This window comes from Gobio gobio (assembly GCF_949357685.1).
Source record: "Gobio gobio genome assembly, chromosome: 3".
NCBI classification, from domain to species: Eukaryota; Metazoa; Chordata; class Actinopteri; order Cypriniformes; family Gobionidae; genus Gobio; species Gobio gobio.
In genome coordinates, this window is record NC_137099.1 from 56548838 (window position 1) to 56576367 (window position 27530).

Below are 27530 nucleotides of genomic sequence, written 5' to 3' on the forward strand. Positions count from 1 at the left end.
GCAGTTTTGTTTTGTGGAAACCATGTAAACACCAAAAACACTTTAATATATTGTGTGTTTTATTAGACAGGTGAGCAACTGTTTGGATCATTCATTGACAGAAAACTAATAATTGTTATATAACTCAACACAGTTAGTCTTATTGTTTAAACCTGGTTTTCTTGATTTACCGCGAGAACCATGTTTTACCATGACTAATATCCATCTAGCCCACTGCAATGTGAACAAGTGTCTCATAGCAGCACAGAGTGAACGCAGTAGCATTATAACATAACTCTCAACACACTCAAATGTGTGTAATATGATAAAACAGCGCTGCGTTACCCCACACACACATGACCAGAAGAAGCGGAAGCGTCATCTGCGGCATAATAAAATCTCTCGAGTCGTGTGTTGGCTTGTCTCTCATTAGTAGGGCCCTATGATTTCCGCGATCACCGAATCGCGGACGGAATCGCGGAATTGGCATATTAACGCGGAATCTATTGTTAACGCGGAATTTCCCGGAATTTGACATATTTGGAATGAAATGCGGTTTTGTGTGGGAGAAGAACGTATGTCTGGGGAAATGCAGACCGGGGGAAGCAAATTTGGGCAACACAACACCTCCCGTCATTTCAGCTCCTCCTTCAAAACACTGAAAGTATGGCGAAGCGGCTCCGCGGCTCTGCTTTCGTCGGCGAAAAAGTTAAGAAACTCAACGATAAGCCCTCAGTACCGAGCCGAGCAGTTCCCTCAGGGAGTGCTTGCTGTATTTTGCCTTGTTTTTAATGCACTTTAATGTACTGTATGGGAAATAATGCCTTAAATGAACTTGAGAGGAAATGAGATGCGCGGGTCAGCGCGTCTTATGTTGCCTTCACGTGCTCTCGGAATTATCGTAATATACAAGTTTCCTAGGTAAACATTGCACATGAACGCCCTCACATTTTGAAACTTGAATGCAATGCGCTCGTAATCACGACTTCAGAAGTCGGAATCATCAAATTTCCGATAGCACGTGAAGGCAGCATTATCCACATCATGTTTGGCTGAGGTAGCTCTTAAAGTGACAGTAGCACTGATAATGTCTGTCATTAATGTTCAAAGAACAACGGGAACAGAAGATTGTAGCTTTAATGATGATTAATCTATATTTCACTTATTATTTATGCAGTTAAGAAAGGTGTTGATAACTTTATTCAATTTCTGTGTAGACTATGTCTGAGAGGGAAGGCCACAGGCAAATATAACATTTATTATAATAGATTTATGTAAAGATTGTTTTAAGTTCAATTAAATTAAAAGTTAAAAGTTTTTTTAAAGCCTAATAAATGTTGAAATTGGGAGCTTTCAGTTATACTGTAATGTAACGTCATCAATGTTTCATATAGACATTAGCATCAGTGATACTGGCCTTCATTCATAAAAAGATGCCATTACAACACACATTTAAAATATACTGTCTTTAAATTGTTTCTAAATTAATTTGGAGAGTAACTGAAATTATTACAATATCAAAATATAAAAAACTCCAATGTTTTTAATTGCAATTAATCATGATTAATTACAGAAAAAAATGTGATTAATTCTTTTTTTTTTTTTTTTATCAATTCACAGCACTAATATCTAGTTGTGACTTGAAGTGCTTAGAGTGCAGTATTATGTTGCAGTATTTGTCCTGAAAAGTAAATGTGATGTTTGTTACCTCAATAAATTTAAGGTCATTCCTATTTTATGTTTTATGTTCTATTATATTAACATTAAAAACACTCTTTTTACGACTAAAATAACAGTTAAGGGTAAAAAAAACTGAATTCCCAAAAATTAAAACGAAAAAAAAAAAGGAATTAGCAAAAATTAAAACGGAAAAAACGGAATTTGGGGAAAAATAAAATGGAATTTGGGAAAAAATAAAACGGATTTCATAGGGCCCTACATTAGCAATCGCTCCAGCGGCCTCGTTCCACTCCAACAGCTTTCAGCCCCGCCCTGCTTCATACTACAGTAAATTTAATACATTAGCACATCCATGAATATGATTTCTGCCCGAGTCCTGTCGGAAAATCTTTGTAAAATCAAGATATAAGCAACCTCTAGCAGCCAAACTTACATACTGTGCCTTTAACTTCTCCACTCTAATGGCATTTTTTCTTTTGAGGATTAAATAAGAAAAGCAATCTAGTCTGCGTAGATGGCTTTTAGTGAACGTAATAGTCCAGTATGAAGTGCATTAAAAACATCCATGATGCTTATTTAATATTTACTACAAAATATGTTCAGATATTAAGATCCAAACGCTTACGTTTCTAGTGGTAAATGTTTGTTTGCATCTTAATGCCACTGGTCTGATATTCGATCTCTTTGTTGTCTGTGGAATTTCATGATATTTTTGTAACGCTTCCTTCAGAAACTGGAGCAGCTGAATCAGTATCCCGACTTCAACAACTATCTCATCTTCGTCCTCACCAGCCTCAAATCTGAAGGTGTGTATTATCCCATCGTGCATCATCTTATCTCATTTCACACACATCCTCCTGTCACGCAAGTGTCTCTGTGTGTCCGCAGACGAGCCCACCCGTTCTCTGAGCGGTCTGATTCTCAAGAACAACGTGAAGGCTCACTACCAGAACTTCCCTCCGGCTGTGGCCGACTTCATCAAGAGAGAGTGTCTCAACAACATCGGAGACCCGTCCCCTCTCATCCGCGCCACCATCGGTCAGTCTGCACCTAATGTGCATTAAACCCACAAAACCTCTTTAAAGTTGTCCAGCTGAGTTCATTCGATCTGATTAGATGTAATAAGTGTGTTTTTCTCTTCTAGGGAAGTATGTATTATCGTAACGTGAGTAAATATGGGCCAAGCTGCTCTTAGGGAAGCTAATGATTCATCAGTGATTGATTAATCATTGATAATAATTTAATCAATAAAACTTATCGATGGTCGTTTTATGGGATAGTTCACCCAAAAATCAGCGCTCGCCAATCTTTGTGTGAACTACGACACATCAAAGACGCTCTCTGATGCCTCGCCGACGCGAGAAAAATATCTAGCATCATAAATATCTGGAGCTGTCAACTTGACATCATATGGTGTCTATGTGGCGAGCTACAGCCAATGAGAGAGCAAGGCTCGGAGCACGAGCAGGAAACTTTTTCATTATAAACATGTTTTACGCACATTTTACAATCCCTGCTGCCCGCGTGTGCTGATCCATTTAAATTTGCTGCAGCCGGGAGTGGGCGGTCAGAAAATTAAACGGTGGGATTTGGCGTGCAGTAGAAATGGAGTCAATAAGAAGTTGAGTAGAAAATTAAAGCGACTGTTTACTTGACAAAAGTATCTAGTGCGCCGTCAGAGAGGGCATTCAGTGTGTGTGTGTGTGAGCGGATTGTGGAAGAAAGACGCACAAGTCTGGGACCGCAGTCAGTCAGCAATATAGGCCTACTTTTTGTTCAATGGGCCTTGCTTTGATTACTCCACATTACTATGATCAAATTCATTTAAGTAGTCCATGTTATTTTTTAGTTTTCGTTTTAGTATCATATTTTCTTTTTTTGCAATTCAGTTTTTTTTTTAAGCATTCTATTTTTTATTTCGTTTTGTATATAATTTGTTAAAATTATATGGCCTATTTTCGAGGTTCTCTGTATTAGTTTAGGGTTAGTTATTCCCAAGCTGCTCGTTTGGTGAGTGTGTATGCAGTAGCCTAAAAACTGAGGTGCCGCTATTTGCGGTTTTGTTTTATAACGCTAATAAAAAAATAGGCTACCCAGTGGTGCTTTGGTTTAGCATTGGTTACTTCATCTTATTTAAACGCAGTCATGTTTAAAGTCTGTAATTCTGGATGTTAACTTGAACGAATATTTAGTCTGTATATGTGTAATTTTTTTCTGAAGCTGTGATATAAAGTCTGCGGGAGTGGACACAAACATTGCGGGCGCGGGCGGTCCTGGTCAAACTTTCAGCGGGAGTGGGCGGGTGCGGGTTTAAGAAAACAGTCCCGTGCAGGGCTCTAGTGTGTGACTCCCTGTTGCGGATCATTTACGTAATGTGAACACCTCAGCGATTTTAGGACTCCAGATTACAGTCATGTAGTCTGAACGGCACAGCGATCTACCCACGTTTAAAATCGTGTAGTCCGAACAAGACGTAAGGCCTGCTAGTTGAGACCTTTTCAACAATATGCGTCTATGGGTTATGTGCAATGACCACATTTTCATGTAAAGCAGTTATTATATTTTGAGCACAAGCTTCTAAGCTTTAAAACGCTGGTTTGTGTTGGTTAAGCATGTGGGTTTTTTTAAGTAATGGAAGCTTAGTAGCCCCCCTGCTTCGGAGTTAAGAGGTTAATGATTACTTGATTGTTAATTTAAACATAGATTGATTATGGGAATTTATGTCAATTGACATCCCTACTTTGCATTATAGTTGAATTGTTGTGTGTGTGTGTCCTCAGGTATTCTCATCACTACTATCGCCTCCAAAGGGGAGCTGCAGACTTGGCCAGAACTGCTGCCTCAGCTCTGCAACCTTCTCAACTCTGAGGACTACAACACCTGCGAGGTAACACACATACACACACACACGCACACACAGACAGCTCTTACTAGGAATGCAGTATGGTTACTGTTTACTACATGCACATGTATTTCAAGTATTCTAAATGAGCAGTAGTCATCCCAAAATGCTGTGCGCTTGACGTGGCCTTCTGTTTGAATAAAAAGTACACAACTAAATGATCACTAGACATGACAATGCTATAAACAATACCCTTTTCTTGAAAATAGCCCTCTACTACATTACTGTATTTCATGTTACACATTCTTAGGACATGCTGTTTAAAAAAAAGTGTAGTTTTTTTTTCACTGTGCATTAGGCAGTGTTAGTATTTACCTCCAAATATTCCTGTCTAGATAGTCTATTATAAATTCATAATGTGGAAAATGATTGTTGGATTAGTTATGTCTGCTGATTGGTTTAAAATCGGCATGAAACGGAAGTTGCAATACTGTTTACTTCCCTATTGTGGGGTATATCCGAGTGAAACTGCTTCACAAACAAGAACAAATGAAGAGTTCGGTTGCAAAACGCGATAAACGCCATTTTTTGACATTTGGATTTTATTATTGGAAATCACAGTTTAGATGTACCTTAATCTATGTGTGAATTGCTGCCTTTAATAAGATTAAAAAATTTACATTTTAAGCCTACTACAAAATGTATTTTTTCACAAAACGCGATATCCGCCAGCCCAGTTTCTTTACAAAGTGCGATATATAATGTCCAGGATGCTGCGCGAGCTCAGGATGACACGCGAGGAGAGAGTCACCGCCGGTGAAGTGCTCCGAGTTTGCTCAGTGATTTAACGATAATATCAAAACAAAAAACATATTTTTAAAAAGAGGATTCAATAGGTTAACTAAAAAACGTTTACCATTTAATTGTTTATACTGTAGGCGAGCTGTCAGTCACGTAGGCTACGTCACTGATCAACAGCTGTCTTTCAGTCAGAGAATCAGAGCCGGTTAGTCAAGCTAACGTTATGGATTTCGATGACGGATTTGAGCCGGTCATTCCAGCTGCTGTTGGGAGAAAGAGGAAGGCATCTAAAGAAAATCATCAAAGGGAGAAGACAAACGGGCAAGGCATTCAGGGGAGGGAAAACATCCAAAGATGAATTGTGGTCATCGTGCGACTGCGAGTAATGTTGGTCTGTGTCATGCCGACAAATTGTCAGATGAAGATGTAGCCTTCAACTTCACAAAAATTTATAAAAACGCTACAAAAGTGGACCAGGATAACATTGATTCACTAGCTTTTCTTAATGGTATTACAGTAGTAGAATATAGCCTAAGGTGGATATGTAGCGTTTTGCAAAAAAAAAATATATATATGTTGTGTATGTTCTAGCCAAAACTAACTCGGAATCTTATTATTATTATTAATCAATCTTTGTATATACTATTCCATATATTTATGATGTATTGTTTTTTTAACCAATTTAAGATGTTTGACAATGTTAAGATAAATATGTTGCATTTTGGCATGGTTTTTGACTTATTTATGAACTATTTATGGACATAAAATTAAATAAAAAATATCCTGGATTTGAAGAATATTTTGTCCCTGGCCTTCACTGAGCTCAAGTAATAGTTTAATGTACAAAAAATTGTGAATGAACTTGACAGTTGATGTTTTAAATAATAATGTCAAATAACCAACATTTCTCAAAATGGATATATCTCGTTTTGCAACGAAACTCTTCAAATGTAGGCGGGGCTTGATTTTGCCCGTGGGGAATTGATTGGCTGGTTGTGGTTTGCTATTGGTGGATCTCATGTGAGTGACAGTGACAGAAGAGTTTATGGGGGTACATGAAGTCATTTATAATAAATACTGCAATATTCCATACAAAAAAAATCCGAATTGTCATTTTTATTTCATGCAGACTTTAACGTGAGTGTGTGTGTACAGGGCTCTTTCGGTGCGCTGCAGAAGATCTGTGAGGACTCGTCTGAACTGCTGGACAGTGATGCTCTGAATCGCCCCCTCAACATCATGATCCCCAAATTCCTGCAGTTCTTCAAACACTGCAGTGCCAAGATCAGGTGAAGAACTGCACACACACATTTTAGAATACAGCCTGTGTTTTATAACGAGTAGCATGTATTAATTCACATTCTGTTTTTAGGTCTCACGCCATAGCGTGTGTGAATCAGTTCATTATTGGCAGAGCTCAGGCTCTCATGGACAACATCGACACATTCATAGAGGTGAGTTGACCTACAGTGGTCACCGCTTCCTTCCAGCAGGAATTATTTCATGCAGTAACTTTAATTTAGATTTAGCAGCAGAAAGACTTAACGGCAGGCAGTGTAGACTGATTTAATTCACACTGACCTTACTAATTAGCTTTTTAAACTTTGCTTTTAAGGGATAGTTCACACAAAAATGAAACTTCTGTCATTAATTCCTCGCACTCATGTCGTTCCAAACCCGTAAGACCTTCGTTCATCTTCAGAACACAAATGAAGATATTTTTGATGAAGTCTGAGAGCTCTCTGACCCCTCCATAGACAGCAATTTAATGAACATTTTCAAGGTCCAGAAAGGGAGGAAAGACATCGTTAAAATAGTCCATGTGACTCAAGTGGTTCAACTTTAATTTTATGAAGCGACGAGAATACTTTTTGTGCGGAAAAACAAACAAGAATAACGACTTTATTCAACAATTTCTTCTTGTCTGTGCCAGTCTCCTACGCTGTTGACGTAGTAAATACAGTCCAGTGCTTTTGAAGCGTAATGTCAGAACATCGTCTTCCCATTGGCCGACACTGTTTGTTGCTAATCAACTGGAATTCCATTAGCGTTTTATTCGTGACACTCATGTAGACACCGTAAGAGCTACAGCAAACAAACAAGAACAAACACTGTATGACTCTCACACAATAACCAACGTCAACTCGTTTACCTTATAACCCTAAAGTGGGATGCACAAAAATACAATGGGAAGAGAAAAACTGTCATGAATTGCAGGCTGCGTCCTTCACAAGAGCGTTCACAGCGGAAAGAGGGCGCGCTTTATGCAACCATGTAGGTGCACGTTAAGGCCATATCAAAATAAGAGTCCTTCAAAAATAACTCAATACAAACAAATTGATACAGACCTTTAAAATTCTCTTTAACCAATTAGCTGTCATTTACACTGTTCACAACGACGCATGCGGGTCATGCTGGTGCAGGAGCTGGCCAATGGTGAGCCGCCTTTCTGCCGTAGAACTCGCAAGCGCTGCACTGGTTACACTACGTCAACTGTGTAGGAGAATGACATGGAAGAGAAGAGATTGTCGTTATTTTTGTGGGGGCTTTGCTCACAAAATATTCTTGTCGCTTCATAACATTAAAGGGTAACTAAACCCTAAACCAGCTTTTTTTAGTTAATGATCTGCAAGACTGGGGCTTTATTAATGCTGCTCATTGATTCGAGTAAATGTTTTGACATTTGTGACCAGTCACGGAAAGTAGGGACACAAGTTTCGAGCAAAATGAGAATGAAGCGTTTTTTTTTTTTCAAAATTGGTGATTTTCGCTTTTTTGCAGAATCTGTTAGTTGAGATCATGAAGAAGCCTCTCCATGTTTGAGATAACAGTATTGGTATATTTAAAAGCATACACTTTGAGGTTGAAATCGCCTTGTTTTTAGGAGATTCTAGCATGCAGCAGAGGCGTGTTTCTCTTTTGTTATTGTCCCGCCCTCTAAGGGAAGCGTGGCTCAGCGTTGCCAAGTCCGCTGTTTTTCATGTCCGCGGCTTGAAGCGACCCCAATTATGTGATATTTAGCCCCGGGAATGTGAATTTTAGTAGGCAACCATGCCAAAAAAACACATATTTTACCTCCTGAAATTTTTACCGGAGAAGCCCCCCTGAAACGCGATTGGGCTTGTTTTGGGCTAGTTTTGAGTAGCAATTGTGGGTTTTGTTGTGAAAACCTGGCAACCCTGGTGGCTGATACACGAGCAGCGAGCAACGAGCAGCTGATACGAAGTGCAAACCTCCCAGATAACACAATGTCTGAAGCAGTAAAGAACCAACACGATCATCTTTCCCTTGTGCAGAAAGAGAGGGCTGAGTACAATGACATGACTGAAAATAAACATACATACAGGTCCTTGAAAGTGCTTGAATTTATTTTGTGCAAGAAGTTTTCTGGAAGAAATTCCATATTATTCTCTCCGGTCCGATAATGTGTTATTTCGCCAACACTTCGTGGACTATGCTTGATTTACGTTTGTTACTTGCATTTATGCATTACATTAAGTGTTTCCCGCGTGAGGTACTTTGTGTTGTACATTGCCATGATGTTCACGCGCGCACAAAACCACTACGGTACCTCAGCGTTTCACAGACACACCGTGAAATATTGCAAAAATAGACTGGTTACATGAGCCTAAGCTCTTTTCAATAAAATCCATGCAAAAGTTAATATCAGATCATTTTAGAATACAGTATAGGATGTACCGAATATTCTTCAGTTTTATGCAAAACAGAAATATGACAAATAGAATATCAGACCTCTGTCATATGGCCAAAAGTAAAGTCCTTGAAAGGTTCTTGAATTTGAAGTTAACCAAGCTGTGGCAACGCTGTATTAACAACTATCCAAACTGTTTTAGACATAAAAGAGCCTTTGTAGGCCTATGTTACCCTTAAATGTCAGAGCAAAGAACAGAATCAGAGATTTTTTTTTCTTATAGATAATTGTACTTTGCATATTGTACTATAAAAACACATAATTATAGTTGATTTTAGTTTATCATAGTTGATCATGACGGTTATCACAGAATCCTGTTAAAAAGTCCCAATGCTACACAATGAAATCAATTCACCAAGTTTTATGTAGAAAACCAGCAAATAACAAATAAAAAGGTTTTATAAAAGGATAAAACTCACATATTTCAGCCTCTAAATCATTTTTAGTCAAAAAAGATAAATACTGACATTTACAATGCACATTATCCTTTATTATTAATAGTATGCGGTCCGATTGTAACCATGCAGCTTTACAGGGGGTTTGGCTTATCTAAATGAGATGTAAATGAGCCCTATTGTCACTCCCAGCAGGTGAGAACAAAATCTTTAGAGGTCGTTTCTCCCTGTTAAACTTCTCCAAATATTATCAGATTTCCATGTGTTACACATCACTGGAAAGCTTGGAGACTACACTTCAGAATCTGTAAATAATTCAAAATGCTCCAGAACCAACTTGTGTCCCTACCAGTGTTGGGCACGTTACTTTAAAAAAGTAATTAGTTATAGTTACTAGTTACTTCTTACAAATAGTAACTGAGTTAGTAACTGAGTTACATCATTATAAAAGTAACTAATTACCAGGGAAAGTAATTACTGCGTTACTTTTTTTTTTTCTTTCCAAATGTTCAAATATGTCAAATAACTTGGATGCCCCCAATATTAGATATGTTAAATGAATGAATTGGACACTAAATAGAATAAATTATTATTATAAAACATTGTACATTAATGTGCACTATTGTAATGTTGCTGTGGGACAATGTGAGAGACAAATATTGTGTAAATATTATCAGTACTATACTTTCCTTTGGTAGTGGAGCTCACGTTATCACCTGGGTTTTTATTTTTTGCGATTTGCGAAAAGCTACCTTTGAAGTCGTTGGACCATCGCTGAATGTGCATATGAGTGTGCGTCATAGGTGTGTGTGTGTGTGTGTCTGTGAACCATAGACCGTGAAAAAAATAGGTGTGAACTCAACCTATCAACTTCAACCTTGTCTTCCACCCACCAATCATCATCAGTTATGTGTACCACCCAACCCACCCCCAACACGCATGGCTGGTGCGCGCGCACACGCACACACGTTGCAGGTCCGACTGACAGAGCCTGTTCGGATGAAAAGCGCTTCTGTGAGCTCAATTATAGTAACGCGACTAACGCCGCATTTTTTCCCTCAGTAACGCTAACGGCGTTGTAACGGGAGAAACAGTAATTCGTTTGATTACTCGTTACTGAAAAAAATAATTCCGTTAGTAACGCCGTTTATCTGTAACGCCGTTATTCCCATCACTGGTCCCTACTCTCCGTGACTGGTCACATTTGGGTATAAAGTGTTTTAATTCTACAATATATGGTGTAAAACCACCTGAGTGCTGCCCTCTTAAGGTTGAACGGTGGCTACTGCAGTTGAATTTTCCTATTGGACGTTGTTTGCCATTGTGACATATGTTGGCTCTTCCAACTGCTCCAACTGCGCTGGCATGAGCTCACCACGCCCTGGTCAATCCGTCACTGCGGGTCTCAGGTGCTCGGCCCCGCCCTCTGTTCGTCCCCTATGTCTCCGCTGGGCTCTGCCCACTTTTCTAGCCTGAGCAACTAGAGTCACATGGACTATTATAACGATGTCTTTCCTTCCTTTCTGGGCCTTGAAAGTGTTCATTAACTTGCTGTCTATGGAGGGGTCAGAGAGCTCTCGGATTTCATCAAAAAAATCTTTATTTGTGTTCCGAAGATGAACGAAGGTCTTACGGGTTTGGAACGACACGAGGGCGAAGAATTAATGACAGAATTTTCATTTTTGGGTGAACTATCCCTTTAACAGTTCGGGTTTTCAGCTCAACAATCTGTGTTCGACTGATTCGATCAAAAGAACCACATAATCAAGAAATTAATTTGTGAATTGATATTTGTTAGGAATAATACAAATCAAGGTTGTAGTAGTTTCTAGAAAGTAGGGATGCCACAATTCTCAATATAATATTGAACCGTTCGGTACGGCCTTCACGGTTCAATACGCGCTTGTGAATTGCGTTTTTTTTTAATTAATTATTTTTCTACAAATTCTATAATTTGCCTCCATCCCAATATACTGAACAATGCGACATACATTCAGATCACACGTTAGTGGTAGAGTTATACTCACGGAACACTATAGTTATTCACAATCACGAAAGTTCATTATTTGGATGCGTTTAAAGCCTTGCGGTTTCATTCGCGTGCACGATTTTAACATGCACTTTTCAGAGCGCGCGCACTAAAAGCCTGTCAAACACGTGAATACTGAACTAAGTAGTCGTTTTACTGCGTTAATACTGTCAAATACACACAAGGTTAACATAAACACAGTCGGTTATGTCTAAAGTGAAAGTAAAATCGCAATCGTGTCTGTATATTAGATGTGTAGAGCGAGGTCTTAAACTGACAGCAGCGCAGCCTATAGTGAACACGCGGTCCTTAAAGGGACAGTTCACCTATAAAATGATGTCATTATTTACTCACTCTAATATTGTTTCAAACCTGTATTCATTTCTCGATGACATAATTTTCAGTTTTGAGTGAAATATCCCTTTAATGTTAATACAACAACAAAAGACAGAGAAAATCACTCACTGCTCTTGACTGAAAAACTAATACAGTAGCTTTAATAAGAATCAGTGTATATTTTATAGTGAAGTCTATGTAGTTTTATTTTTACATTCATTCAATTTCATACTTAAATGCTGCTGTACAGCTCTGAGCTGCCAGTGTAAATCTTTATATATATATTTATTTTATATTATCCAATACACTAGGAATGTTCTTTTAAGTAAAGTTTTAAGTTTAAGGTAGGTTTTTCAATTCTTTTAAGTAAAATAAAGAAAGAGTAATGCAATAAAAAAAAAGTCTTTTTTCTCTTTAACCTCTTGCGGTTCCTGTCGCCTAAGAATAGAATAACAAAAAATGTATGTGACAAGCCATCGGAACCGAACCGAACTAAAAACCGTGGGTAAAAACCGAGGTATGTATTGAACCGTGGACTAACTGTATTGTTGCATCCCTACTAGAAAGCATACTTTTTAGCTACCTAGTACATCATAAACTCAAGTACAGTGGGTTCACCGTGAAGTTATTTCTGTGGTGAAGGCTGAGCTCATCTGCTCTGTGTGGCGTGTTTTCAGTCTCTCTTTGCATTGGCGGGTGATGAGGACTGCGAGGTGAGGAAGAACGTGTGCAGGGCTCTGGTCATGCTGTTGGAGGTCCGAATCGACCGTCTGATACCGCACATGCACAGCATCATACAGGTAAAACATGCAGGTTCCACACGAGACGTTATGCAGTGAAACGGTGTTGTGGGAGGTTTGGGTCTCATCTGTGTTTCTCTGCAGTACATGCTGCAGCGCACGCAGGACGCCGATGAGAACGTGGCGCTGGAGGCGTGCGAGTTCTGGCTGACTCTAGCGGAGCAGCCCATCTGTAAAGAAGCTCTGTCAGGACACCTGGTCCAGTGAGTACAGATGAAGCCTCCGGTTGAGAGATCTGGTCTGAACTCATGTTTTTGAGTGAGGTGATCTAATGTGAATGCGTTTTCCGACAGACTCATCCCCATCCTGGTGAACGGAATGAAGTATTCTGAGATTGACATCATTTTACTGAAGGTGAGTCACCATGTGTGAGACATGAGTCTGAGATATTCCCTTCAATCAAATCATGTTTATTGCATTAGTTGGCGTGCTCACTAGGGTCCTATTATTACCGCAATGAGCAACATGTGGACGGAATAATGAATCCAGTCATAAAAACAGAATTTACCATATGATGCGCAATTCCACTGAGTTTGTCACATTTTTGATGAATAAATAAATAAGCAGGACAGTACACTTAAATTAAATCACAATGTAGACTAGTGTCTGTGAATATTAAACCAGAAAAAGACCATTTAAATATGAATCCTGAACACACACAGGTTTTCAGCCTCTGCCGTCTCATTATACATAGTACATTGCACGATATACAGGTACTAGAAAAGATACCCTGCTATTAAAAAACTGTACGCTATGACACTTTATTATACTCAAGTATAAACATAAGCATTAGTTTTAAACTACAGTTTTAAAAGGTTTATGTGTTTAATAGACTAAAGAGTGAATATTCTCTGGAATATGCAAACATTGTCAGAAAAATAAACAAAATCGCGAATACATCAATCTCATCTGGCACGTTATCAGAATTAATAATGTTTTTGTCGGTCTACATTATGATATCCTGATGACAGAGCGCTGTTTTCATCTGTGTTTACACAGAACATCTCTTGCGGAGATAGGCCTAATAATTCATTTGTGTAATTATTTATTATATACATGTTATATAGCAGACTTAAATATAATTTAAGGAGTTTTAAACGAGTGGGTCTTTCTAAAAGTTACATACGGTGACTAGCCTATATGCTGGAGCATCAACCCCGGTGAGTGAACGAGTCACGAGATCAGCATAAACACGGAGAAAGAAAGAAATCCAGCGCTTTTATTTCCAACATGCTCTTATTCATGGCTGTTTTATCTAATTCATGAAAAGTTACGTATTTATTGTGACATGTCCGATTACGTGACTCCATGTGTTCGTCTCTATTTTTAGCACTAAGTTTAAACTACATAACTACATAGTATTATCTCATAACGTCTTATTTGTGCAGTACTGGCTGTTATGTTAAATAAAGTTTATCTATTAAGGGATGCAAGTTATTTTGACCTTTGAACACCGTTTTCGACTCCTCTCCCCTCAGACACAGTGGGTTAATGGCGGGCTAGTACACAATTCTCAAAACGTCCACAAGCTGGCGCCATTTATTGGTGAATCCGATATTACAAAACCTATACCCGATTATGGGAAAATGCTTAAATATCAGGAAACTGATATATCGGTCGATCTCTAATCGTGATAATACTATGAGGAGATGGATGATGAACTTCATCTCCAGAGCTGCTCTGAGAGTCAATTGACCAGCATTTTACAGTTTCATTTGAGAAAAACTGTCAAATCATAAACCACACAGAAACTCAAAGGTCTTCATGGCAACTTGTCAAAATAAAAGTCCGGTTTAACTTGGAGAAATTGTGACAGAAAAAAATATTACTGTTTTACAGTAGAATTTAGCTATGTCTCATTGCAATACTACTACTACTACATAATAATAATAATAATACATTTTACAATTTTAACAGTAAAGCTCTGTTGTGCAGCACTTGGTTTGACAAAAGTTGAAATTCATATGATTAAAAGAGAAATTAAATTTAACAAATGTTTTATGCCTACATTTGATTGCCAGAAAAATGAAAATTTTATTTTATAAATTTACATTTTTTTTAAATAAATTGTTGTTTTTATGAATTCTATGACATGCTTTTTGATTATTCAGATTATCCAGAAAACTTAAAAAAGAGAAAATTGAATTTGGTAAAAATAAAAAAGAATTTGAGAAAAAAATAAAACGTATTTAATAGGGCCCTAAACATGTCATTTTTGTTTAACTTTTAATAAATTGTTTTATAAAGTTTCATGATTTCAATTCGTTAGAGATGCTTTTTGATTACTAAAATATAATTTCCCATTAAAATGTAGTCTAAAAAAAAAAAACGGAATCCAGAAAAATTATAATGGAAAAAAATTAAACTTAATTTGGAACAATATAAACGGGATTTCATGGGGCCACATAATCAATTCTGATACAACTACAGTATTCATTAATATTCATTATTCTTTTTAGCTTTTCATTTTTAGTAATAATTTAACTTTTACATTTAGGTTAGTTGCTACGGTAAAATTTTAAATTTTTTAATAAATTTTTTTTTTAATATAATTTATATTTTAGGTTATAGTTAACTATAACTACACTGATTATACATATAGAAAGTTTACAACTGATTAAAACGGGTAGCTCTTGAAAGAGCCAGCTCACATGAGTCATGTGTTTTCAGGATGTGGGCCACCCTGGTCGTGTGGTGTGTTTTTGATTCACTAAAAATAACTGATTGTTTGTGACTCGTGATGTGTTGTATGTAGTTTTTTTCGTGCAGCCTGCAAAGACAACTAAATAGAAAGATTAGATCTACAAAATTGTGAAAGTATTTACTAAAAAAGTACTACATTTTAAGTACCAATATTAGAACGGGCATCTTGATGTTCAGAAAGTTGATACCCAGCCCTACCAATGTATCAAGATCTCCTGTGAAGTGAGCACTATGCAGGGGCCGTGAGAATCCGAATGCAGCTGCAGTGTGTCTTTGTGTGCGTCTCAGGGTGATGTGGAGGAGGACGACAACGTTCCTGACAGCGAGCAGGACATCAAGCCTCGCTTCCACAAGTCGCGCACCGTCACGCTGCAGCACGAGGGAGGAGAGGGGGAGGAGGGCGAGGACATTGATGAAGATGAGGATGACGACGATGACACTCTGTCTGACTGGAACCTACGTGAGTAAACCGACCAATCAGAGCGCGCTTGCTGTAAAGGTTCTTACTTGTGTGTATATAATTGAACTTTGCAACATCAACACTGTAATTAAACCGACACGAGCCGAATAATGACACTATTGCCTTCTGTGGAGCTGCTTATAACTGAATTGGGTTAGAACTAGAGCTGCAACTAACGATTATTTTTTCTGTCGACTAATCTAACGATTATTTTTTCGATTAGTCGACTAATCTAACAATTGTTTTTCCGGATTAATCTTATGATTCTTTTTTACTGATTATTGTATTTCAAAGAGGGTAGTGAATTTGTATATTATTTTAACATGAAATCAATGAATGATGACAATATTAATTGTATTTCAGGAAGGGTAGTGTACATAGTATGCCATTTTATAATGAAATATATGAACACAAGAAGCTTTTTAAACATAATATAAAATGATACTATTCATCATAAAATGTATACAGAGTAGGCCTAATTAGGAAAAGTTGTTTACTATAGTAGTTGAGTATGATTTACTTATTGATTTGTGTCAATAGTAAACGAAAATGCACTTATATTTATCTGCAAAAGGTTCACATACAGGAGCTTTCAGCATAGTTTTAATATAGTATAACTAGTCGTCTATTTTGAAGATACATGTGCATAAACAACGACTAAAGCTGCCAGAAGTGTTTGCCCAAACTTCAAAGACACATTTAAATGATTAAAGCTAGAGGAATATCTTAACTTTAATGTTACTTTAATCATGGAAACTACCTGTATACAGCATGTTATTATGCATATGTGTTTGAGACAGGGGAACCAGGTCGCATTAACAGGAGATATATGCAGCCCATAATAAATAAAAGCACGAGACCAGGGTTCCTACACAATTTTCATTTCAAAATTCCATACTTTTCCAGACTCAAATTTCCAGACTTCCCTACAGATTTTTCCGACCATATTCAACTTGTTCTGATAAATTGTTTTAAAATTCAACTGCTAACAAGTATGTTACATTCTAAAGATTTAGTATTGGCGTTTTTGCCTTTGATTAGGATAGGAAAGTAGCTAGACAGGAAGTAAGGAGGGAGAGAGAGGGGGGCGGGATTGGGAAAAGTCCATGAGGCAGGACTTGAACTCGGGTCTCCCGAAGCACAATGCCCACAATGCTATCGGCTCCGACAAGTATGTTACACTCTGAGTCAAAACCTCTATGTAGGCTATCATGTTAAATTTGTAAATTTGAAAATTGTAGCTACTGTTGCTTGTACAAGTCAATTTAACACCAAACCCAGTCAAGTTCAAAGCTCTAAATCAATACAATGTTATTCATATTTGTAATTTTGTACATTTAAATTAGAGATGCACCGATTGATCGGCCAGGGATCGATTTTTCAGGGCTGCCTGCTAAAATTCTCATTCCTGGGGCTAAATATCACATAGTTGGGATCGCTTCAACCCGCGGACATGAGACACAGCCCTTGGCAACAGTGTAGAAGTAGCCCAATTCCGCGGAAAAAACGGGACTTGCCAACACTGACTGGCAGTGTGAAAGCTCCCGCTCTCCACGCGCACAGCACCTGCTCTGCTACCGCGCGCAGTGTGAAACCGGCGTTACAGAGCGATCAAAGCACAGTTTTACTCGGCTTCTGTTTAAAGTACTCCCACACTTTTGAATGTCGCGGTCTGGCTTTATATGATAAATGATCATTTTCACTATGCCCGGGAGCAGAAGCTGCCATTATTCTAGATCTTCTGTTCCATTCTACAACGTAAATAATGTGCCGTCGACGCATTTCACGCACGTCGACGTATTTTCGTAGTCGACGTCATCGACGACGTCGACTCGTCGTTGCAGCCCTAGTTAGAACTTGTTTAGAAATTGTTGAAATTTACAGTTATTGAACTAAACTGAATCAACATTGAACTCGCTGAATAATGACACTGTCTTTTTAGAGCTGCTTTACAGCAGAATTTATTTGTCTTGTATTTGATGAAGCTTGCATCATTATTTTCTTGTTGATTAATGTGAAGCTGCTTTGAAACGATCTGTATTGTATTAACGGAGATATGAATAAAATATTTTTGTGTGTTTGTAGGGAAGTGTTCTGCGGCGGCGCTGGATGTGTTGGCTAACGTCTTTCGGGATGAGCTGTTGCCGCACTTGTTGCCGCTCCTGAAGGGTTTGTTGTTCCACCCGGACTGGGTCATCAAAGAGTCTGGGATACTGGTGCTGGGAGCCATCGCTGAAGGTGTGTCATTTCACAAACTTATGTTGTGAAGGTTGTAAAAGTGCATATTTTATCTCCTTGAACCTTTTTTTTTTTTTTAGCTGAGAGTACAAACAAAAAAAATTCAAAATAAGAGTCCCAATGTGTTTGTTGAATTTGATTTGAAAAACTCTGCAGACTCCCTGAGGCCACATCCACACGAAGCCACAGCTTTCCCTATCCACCCCCCCCCCCCCCCCTTTCAAGAAATATCTGCGTACACATGAAACCACTGAACCCGACTCAAAATGGTGTAGTATACATGCAGGCCAGTATGTGGCGCTGTAATTCTGCCACAGAAATACACTTAAAACAGAGAAGAAGAATTGGGAGCGGCAACCTCCTCCAGTTTCTCTAGAAGCAAATACGAAAGTGACTTAAACTGCAGTTCATCGACAGGCCACTAGAGACAGACTCCAGAAGGAGCAGAATCTCATTGAGCTCCATGTTAAAATGCCCAACTTTACAGCAGAAAAACACATGTTTACAGTCTGACAAATTGTGGTTTTAGTCTATATGGCTCATTTTGCCCTTCATGACAACTGTGAGGGGGGTGAATTATTTTATATAACTCATTCGTTAACATTATATAAAGCCTTAAAGTTCTGCATAATTAAGGGCGTGCAGAACGCAATTTGAGTGACAGGTGGATTGCCATTTATCTGCTGTCTGTTAGTCATCATGTCACCTCAGCTCCGCCCACGTCCCGCCTCTTTGCCCATTTTCTGTTTGCCAAGATGGCTCTACTTTACACTTCAAAATTGCTCTTCAGAATCCCATGGGAGTCCATATTTTTTTTACAGTCTATGGGCTAGAAGGGGTACAGCAATGGTCGGAAGTGAGGCAAAATCTCACGATAAATTAACAATAAATAAATTTGCTACTTACCAGATTGCGTTTTATTAACGCCTACACACACCCAAACCCTAAACCTGCCCATACAATAATGCAAATACAGTAATTAAATGACGGAATATTGATGTGCGCATGCCCAGTGTCCGTAGTTGTATCCCTTCTAGTCTTTCCCGTGTGGATTGGCTGTACACATGTAAATGCAAGGGTGTCGGTTTTCAGATTTATCCACTCTGGGACTCTGGAAAAATACCGGTTTCAGGCTCCCAAAATGCGTCTCCGTGTGGACGAAGCGCTGTTATGTTGTGTGGATGGGGCCTGAATTTCCCGAATCCTCTGTCTCTGTCAGGCTGTATGCAGGGAATGGTGCCGTACCTGCCCGAGCTCATCCCGCACCTGATCCAGTGTCTGTGTGATAAGAAGGCTCTGGTTCGCTCCATCGCCTGCTGGACGCTCAGCCGCTATGCACACTGGGTGGTGAGCCAGCCGCCGGACGCCCACCTCAAACCGCTCATGACAGAACTGCTCAAACGCATCCTGGACGGCAACAAGAGGGTGCAGGAGGCCGCCTGCAGGTGTGTTGGAAATCATGCTCCAGTATTTAGAGTGGAATCATTTTGGCGTAATTGATTAACTTTGTGATGTTTTTTCCAGTGCGTTTGCGACTCTGGAGGAGGAGGCGTGCACCGAGCTGGTTCCGTATCTCAGTTTCATTCTGGACACTCTGGTGTTTGCGTTCGGGAAATATCAACACAAGAACCTGCTGATCCTCTACGACGCCATCGGCACCCTGGCAGACTCCGTCGGGCATCATCTCAACCAACCGGTAACAACCCCGTTGTCCACCAATTTTACAATGTCCCTTTTTACATAATGTCACTTTAAAGTAAGATTCTGTAGTTTTAGAAAGGTCTCTTCTGCTCACCAAGGCTGCATTCTTTGATCAAAAATACAGTAAAAACTGTAATATTGTCATTTAAAATAACTTTTCTGTTTGAATATATTGTTAAATGTAATGTATTCCTGTGATCAAAGCTGTATTTTCAGCATCATTCCTCCAGTCTTCAGTGTCACATGATCCTTCAGAAATCATTCTGATATTGATGAATTGATACTGAAGAAATATTTGAAAACGGTTTCCACACAAATATGAAGCAGCTCAACTGTTTTCAAGATTTTTTGATGAATCGAAAGTTCAAAACAACAGCATTTATTTGAAATAGAAAACTTTTGTAGGATACATGTCTTTACTGTCATATTTGATTAATGTAATGCGTCCTTGCTGAATGAAAGTATTAATTTCTTTCATAACAAAAACCCTAACACGTGCCTACACTTATGGTTAATTGTGATTTTATCGATTGGACAGCAGTCATTTTTGACTTTTTCTAAAAATGTTAGTGTCATTAAATCCCATTAGTGTACAAGTATAACTTGTGTGTGTGTGTGTGTGAACAGGAATACATCCAGAAACTTATGCCGCCTCTGATCCAGAAGTGGAATGAACTGAAAGACGAGGATAAAGACCTGTTTCCCCTGCTGGAGGTGAGACGCCCAGAACAGAGTGAATGGCTTCATTTAGTAGTTTTAATGTCATGACAAATAATTTGATTCATTTTGCCAAAACTTTTGTCATTAAAAGATAAAATGGATGAATCAATGCCCCTCATTTCTTCTGTGTTTTGTGTGTAGTGTTTGTCATCTGTGGCTACAGCGTTACAGAGCGGTTTCCTCCCGTACTGCGAGCCCGTCTATCAGCGCTGTGTTACTCTGGTGCAGAAAACACTCGCACAAGCCATGGTGAGAACACACTTACTCAGTACATCTACATGTACACCAGTGAAGCACGGAGTCATTAACCCACCCCTGTGTGTGTGTGTGTGTGTGTGTGTGCAGATGTACAGCCAGCAGCCGGATCAGTACGAAGCCCCAGATAAGGACTTCATGATTGTGGCTCTGGATCTGCTGAGTGGTCTGGCCGAGGGTCTCGGGGGTCATGTGGACCAGTTAGTTGCCCGTAGCAACATCATGACCCTTCTGTTCCAGTGTATGCAGGTACAGTGTGTGAGAGGGGTTAAAAATGTGTGCTGGTGCTGATCTCATTTTAATTATTATATAACATGTATACAATATTTAAAATAAACTGTATTATTATTTTAATAGGTATAGATGTAAATGTATGATGCATATGTTGTTATTGTATTTATATTCATGAGTGGTGTTATTATTATTTGAATTAACTATATTGTTATACTATACATTGATTTTAATAAAATGAATAATTCATATATTTACCATATTACACATTTATTTATTTACGTTATTTTATTATTATTTGAATTATTTACAATACTATATGAATTAATTTTATTATAATATTTCTTTGACTATATTACACATTTATTTGTTTTATTGTTGGTGTTTATTATTTGAGATGTTACTATTATATTTTAAAATAAACGTTTGTTTAATACTTAATTTTTATTTTTAAATGTATATTTATTTACTATATTATGCATATATGTTTTGTTTTTTGTTATTTTAATTGATTGAATCAACTATATTGAAATAATAAATGTATTTTAATACAATTTTAATATTTTATTTATTAACTATATTATACCTTTTATATTTGTTTTATGATTTAGTTGTTTATTTAATTATTTATTATAATTATAATATTTACTTTACTATATTATACATTTGATTGTTGGTGTTATGTTAACATTTATTATTTTAGTTATTTATTTATATATTGTTATAAAATAAATGTGTTTAAATGAATGACTATATCATACTTTAAAATATTTCTTTTTATTATTTAATACCAATTTTTTAAATGTATAATATTTACTATAATGCGTTTATTAATTTGATTCATTTGTTATTTTAATAATTATGTATTTTAATATATATATTTTTAATGTTCTATTGTTCTAAAAGAAATAGTAATTATTCTTAATATAGTAGTTGTACTATAAAACTCAACTGAACAGTGGCGCTCTTGTGTGTAGGACACGATGCCTGAGGTGAGACAGAGCTCGTTTGCTCTGCTGGGCGATCTGACCAAAGCCTGTTTTCCACATGTCAAACCCTGCATCGGTAAGATGACATGCGCTCATTTGACCTGTATGAGTCGCCCTTACACACTTATTCATATGAATTCATCTTTCAAACTGTGTGTGTGTGTGTGTGTGTTTAGCGGAGTTCATGCCCATCCTGGGGACGAATCTGAACCCTGAGTTCATCTCGGTGTGTAATAACGCCACCTGGGCCATCGGGGAGATCTGCATGCAGATGGGTGAGGATCGTCACACGGACTCTCTGAGCTAGAATGTGATCGTCTGATTGACCTGTCATTGAAGAGAGTTTGCAGGAAGGTGATTGTGACCGCTAGATCATGTGTTGTCGTAGGTGTGGAGATGCAGCCGTATGTGGCGCTGGTTCTTCCTCACCTGGTGGAGATCATCAACAGACCCAACACTCCCAAAACACTGCTGGAGAATACGGGTATGACCTCTGACCTAATACCATCCCTTACCTTTCAAACAGCTGATGAATAGTCCTAACCCTTACTCTTGTTTACAGCCATCACGATTGGCCGCCTCGGTTACGTCTGTCCACAGGAAGTGGCTCCCATGTTGCAACAGTTCATCAGACCCTGGTGAGTCACTACATCTAGAGGTGTTTTTTTGGAAGAATTAATTAACTACGTTTACATGTGCACCAATAATGTAAGTAAGGTCTTAATCGCCTTAAAGGTCTTAAAAAGTAAGGTCTTAAAAAGATGTTTACATGACATGAGCAGAACTCTTCACTCCAGATTACATGCAATTTTCATTATTCTGATTATTCACTAATAAGTACGGTTATACCACACTCAGATGTTACCGGCCATTGTTTTAAGCTGCTCGCATCAAATTCATAATGCATTTTTATGGACGTAGCTTACTGGATATTATTTGGCACGGTGATGAACATCGCAATTCCGGGTTTGCCTTTACAGAATATTACAGAATAATGTCAGTAAGTTCATTCATGGAGATGTGTGAACAACACACGGTACATGGTAATGGTAATAATTAGTGATGCACCGATCATGATTTTACATTGCCGATTCCGATTTTTTTTTTTACACAATAAAAGAACGAAAGTATACATGAACAAGATGTTTATTTGGTATTTAACAGGCTAAATTGGCTTTTGGCTAATGAAAACAAGTCTGCAATCTGAAATAACAGGAAATTGAATTGGAAATGAAAAGGCTGAAAGGTGAAATTAAAGGCAACAACTGGATATTCTGCAATCCAAACAAAGATATTACTTAAATCAGCATTTGTTTTTAAATTCAGTGTAAAGAAAAAAAGTCTTTACCAGTGAAATTAAATAAAACCAAAGTATATAATTCTTCCAAAATGTTAAATCAAATAATGTTTAGTGCAACGAAAAAAACTAAGATGCTACAGCAGGTGCTTTTTAAATCAAATTAAGTCAATGTAATTTTAAGGTAAAATAAAAATGATCATCCTATAGGCTACAGAACTGATAGTATTTCTAAAATGCATGTATGTTCTTCTTTAGGCTACAAAAATAAGTATTTCGGCTTTTTCACAAGTTAGTCTGTTTCGTTCTCATCCGATCCAACACGTGAGAAGCTGAGCTGAACAAACGCTCACTCTCTGCGCTTGTGCTGGCGGAGAGGTGAGCTCGCGCAACTTCAGCTCGCGCAGGAAAGCGGCTCTTCATTCCCTTCAGCATCTCGTCTCTTCCCTCAGTTCTCCAGTTTCCGTTTGTAACACAGGGACATGTGACGTGTTCGTGTTCGCGAATGATTGCAATATAGGCGTATGTGCACTCGGGCGCACTTCCGGAAAAATCATCATGTTACATTTATCATGTCAACTACTTTTATACATGTTATATGCATGTGTGTATGAGACAGAGGGGAACAAGGTCGCATTTGCAGCAGATATATGCTGCCCATCATAAATCAAAGCATGAGACAGACAGGGGTCGGAGGAGAACACCCGGAAAATGTGACAGAGTGGACAATATTTGTCTGTATTTGCAATACACAATCCCGCTCTCCATACGCACTGCATCTGCCCTGCCTGCTATACGACGCTGGCACATCCTCCAACTCCGGGCAGCCTTCCTTATCTTCCTTATCTCTCCTACTTGCATTTCTACACGTGACGTGACCTGCAACACTCCACTTTTACTTTATTTTACTGTATATCCACTCACACCCCTCTTATTTCGCGCAAAAAGGACACCCACTGTCTGAGGTAACATATGGGCACGAGAATACATTGCGCATGCGTCGAACCGTGCGACGCACACACTCCGAAGACCCGTTTAGATCTGCTCTGGCGGGTAAAACATCTAGAGAACACCCTCAAGTTAGGCCAAGAAGATTTGTCTGTAAGGGTACTGTCTAAACGCACAGTTACCTGACAAATATTTTTAAAGTAAACCTGACTCTCCATTTTCTTCCACCCCAGATAGGGGATTTCATCTTTATTTTTATTTCCTTTTAATTTCCTTTTAATTCCTATTATAACTATTATACTATATATATTTTTATTTTATTCACTTATAACTATTTTAACTTCATTTCTGTGTAAAGCACTTTGAATTGCCACTGTGTATGAAATGTGCTATACAAATAAACTTGCCTTGCCTTGCCTTGCCTCCGAACCGAGACACGCGAACCGAACGGTTCGGGTTTTTCTCATGTACCGTGCCTCCCCTAGTTACTACGATTATGAGCTTAATCACATTCATTTGATCGAAGTATTGCGTTTACATGAGGTAAAGTTTAATCGCAATGTTGTCAAAATCCTATTATAATCGCATTATAGTAGTCATTGATAATAATAATAATAATAATAATAATAATAAACATAGAATGATTTCTAAAGGATCATGTGACACTGAAGACTGGAGTAATGATGCTGAAAATACAGCTTTGATCACAGGAATACATTACAGTTGAACCGATATTAAAATGTGAAAAACAGGTATTCAATACTTAAACATTTTATCAACCCAAAAATTATTTCTTTCATTTTCTCAGCAAGTTAATTTGAATTTACATTTCTTAAGAAGCTACGTTCTATTTTTGATGGTGTTTTTGCAGGTGCACATCGTTGCGGAACATCAGAGATAACGAAGAGAAGGACTCCGCCTTCAGAGGCATCTGCGTGATGATTGGTGTAAATCCTGGCGGCGTGGTCCAGGTCAGTTCCGATACTCCGTTGTGATTTGACACGGACGTTACTCGTTCCTTCACCACTCATTTCCCTTCATCCGTCTCTCCCTCCTCAGGATTTCATCTTCTTCTGTGATGCGGTGGCCTCCTGGGTCAACCCTAAAGATGACCTGAGGGACATGTTCTACAAGGTTAGACACACGTGGAGCTGCGTCACATCGAAAATGTCACCACTATGTAAGACTCCAGTTGTTAAATGAGGTTGTGTGTCTGTAGATCCTACACGGTTTCAAGGACCAGGTCGGCGAGGAGAACTGGCAGCAGTTCTCGGAGCAGTTCCCGCCCATCCTGAAGGAACGCCTCTCTGCATGCTATGGCGTGTAGCCCCGCCCCTCTGCTTCACACACAGCACACGCTGTCAGGTTAGTTGTAATGTACTGGGGTAAACAAGCACTTTGACGATAAGCGATCATACAAATAAAATGCTTTTGTTCTCTCTCGTTTCTTTCAGTTGAACCTTTAGGAGGGGGGAACTCATCCATCTGTGTATTGCACTGCCCTGATCATGGGGGAGAGGGACGCGATTGGCCGCTCCGCCTGACGGACAGATCCCACGCCCTTTGTGTGTCCATGAGGGTGGGTGGGTGGGTGGGAGGGGGGAGGGGACTCCTCTAGTTAACTGCAGAATGCACCCAATCACGGGGAATAAACCTAAAAACGTAGGGAAGACGAGAGATAGTGTAACCGAGGGAGAGTGAGAGTGAGAGCGGGAGGGAGGTCGTAGGTTAAACGGGAGGGAGGTATAGACAGTTATCTGGGAATAATCGCTAAAAAGATTAAGATTAGGGAGGGAAGCTAGACGGCAACTGTTATACAACTTTTTTTAATCTCAAGTTAATCCCAGGCATAAGAATCAAGCGCATTCACACGCAGACTGACCATAGAAACTCTTGCACATGAAGCTGCAATAACTACGAGCGGCCTGCGGCGCCAGCGCTGCCGTAGCAATAGCATAATCAGACTTTAACACTGAGACTATCTAGGAAAGACTAGCGTCGTTTTTCTTTTTTTAATAATTACTATTGAGGGAACGGAAAAAAAAAAAGATGGTTAGCGCGCTATGGCGAATTTGTGTTTTTGATCGTTAGTAAGGGAGCATTTATGAATTCACAGTTTTCATCATCATTCTCATCGGCTTTGTCGTCGTCCTGTCCGATTGTCGTCATGATTCTCTGCTTGCGTCTCGTTTCTTTTCACTTTTTTGCGTAGTTGGCTTGTAGTTTTTTCCTGGGCTTGGTCAGTGTTTTCGCTGTTGAAACTCACAGTAGTTTACAGATTTCAATCACACCGTAGTTTAATCTTGTCGTGATATCGAGAGATTCGGTCTCGTCGTGAGGGAGCTGGAATGGAAACTCCACAGTATAACGATCATGACTTGCGTTATGTGTGTGTGTGTGTGTGGTTTGTGTAACGGTAGTTGTGTTGGGAGCTTTTAAGTGTGTTTTGTTAGTGTCATTGCCATGTATTTTTTTCGTACTTCGCATTTTGTATGTGTATTCTGCGTTAATAGGTTGTTGATTGTTTTAAGGTACCTTACACTTGACTCCTGGACCCCTATTGACCTGTAAACTGTGACCAACGATGTGTGCGCGCCTGTGAGTGTGTGTGTGTGCGCGTGTGAATGTATTTGTACCGATAAATTTTGATGCCATATTGATATTTGGTATTTAGTGATTTAATCAGCTTATCCAACAAACTACAGCTATATCAAATATAGTTTTACAACAATAAGGTTAAGTTTTTTTAGTTTTGCTGCTATTGCTGATTGATAAATAGAACTGAATTCACAACATTTAAATTCTATTGGTGCAAAAATGCATAATTTAAATTGGATTATCGCTTGTCATGCACTTTTTTTTTTGTGTGCTGTTTTTATTATTTTTTTGTAAGGACTTTGCTGGTATATTTACTGATAAAACTGTTGGATTCATCATGCGTCTTGTTTTTTCTTGTGACGATATTTGTTGTTTGGAAGATTTGAAATAAGAGCGAGCTGAAAGCAAAGACAGGAAGTTGACCGTTGGACGGATGGCGAGCCGGAGAACGATTGCTGCGTGTGGAAATCTGCACTGAGACTCTGAAAGACAAAAAACAATCACACCTTTCTCTCTTTACCTTGCCAGGAAAAATAAAACGATTTTTTACCAAGCTGAAGAAGTGTTTTCGGTCTTTTGTGTGTTCTTGATTTCGTTCGATCTTGCTTTAATTAGAAAAGGAAAGTTAAAGTCCCTGAAAAGGCAATTCTGAGATTGGTTTCTAAACGCATTATAAATCTGAAACGCATTACAAAGACTGAACTGTGAAGTAGTGAACTGTGGAGTTAGACCATTAAACAGTTTTTCACCATTGCTGTGTTCAGGATGTTTTAGGCGGGGCTAAAATGGTGGCTCTGACGCACTGGAGCCACTCTG

General features: G+C 38.6%; 1 protein-coding gene across 3 annotated transcripts in view; it reads left to right on the plus strand.

The window, feature by feature from the left end:
• Window positions 1–27050, plus strand: part of tnpo2b (transportin 2b) — a 30887-nt gene extending 3837 nt beyond the window's left edge. For 2 of the 3 annotated variants that reach the window (XM_079812750.1, XM_079812751.1), the window contains exons 3-24: window positions 2390–2465; window positions 2548–2697; window positions 4440–4546; window positions 6458–6591; window positions 6675–6756; window positions 12452–12574; window positions 12659–12777; window positions 12868–12928; window positions 15566–15737; window positions 17823–17975; window positions 19195–19420; window positions 19500–19671; window positions 20304–20390; window positions 20538–20900; window positions 21860–21947; window positions 22048–22146; window positions 22260–22355; window positions 22434–22509; window positions 24988–25087; window positions 25176–25250; window positions 25336–25481; window positions 25571–27050. In XM_079812750.1, coding sequence (XP_079668876.1) covers window positions 2390–2465; window positions 2548–2697; window positions 4440–4546; window positions 6458–6591; window positions 6675–6756; window positions 12452–12574; window positions 12659–12777; window positions 12868–12928; window positions 15566–15737; window positions 17823–17975; window positions 19195–19420; window positions 19500–19671; window positions 20304–20390; window positions 20538–20900; window positions 21860–21947; window positions 22048–22146; window positions 22260–22355; window positions 22434–22509; window positions 24988–25087; window positions 25176–25250; window positions 25336–25443 — 2667 coding nt within the window. In that variant the 3' untranslated portion in view covers window positions 25444–25481; window positions 25571–27050. The remainder of the gene's footprint in view (window positions 1–2389; window positions 2466–2547; window positions 2698–4439; window positions 4547–6457; window positions 6592–6674; window positions 6757–12451; window positions 12575–12658; window positions 12778–12867; window positions 12929–15565; window positions 15738–17822; window positions 17976–19194; window positions 19421–19499; window positions 19672–20303; window positions 20391–20537; window positions 20901–21859; window positions 21948–22047; window positions 22147–22259; window positions 22356–22433; window positions 22510–24987; window positions 25088–25175; window positions 25251–25335; window positions 25482–25570) is intronic. The other variant, XM_079812752.1, reaches the window with a different exon arrangement.
• Window positions 27051–27530: the final 480 nt, after the last annotated feature.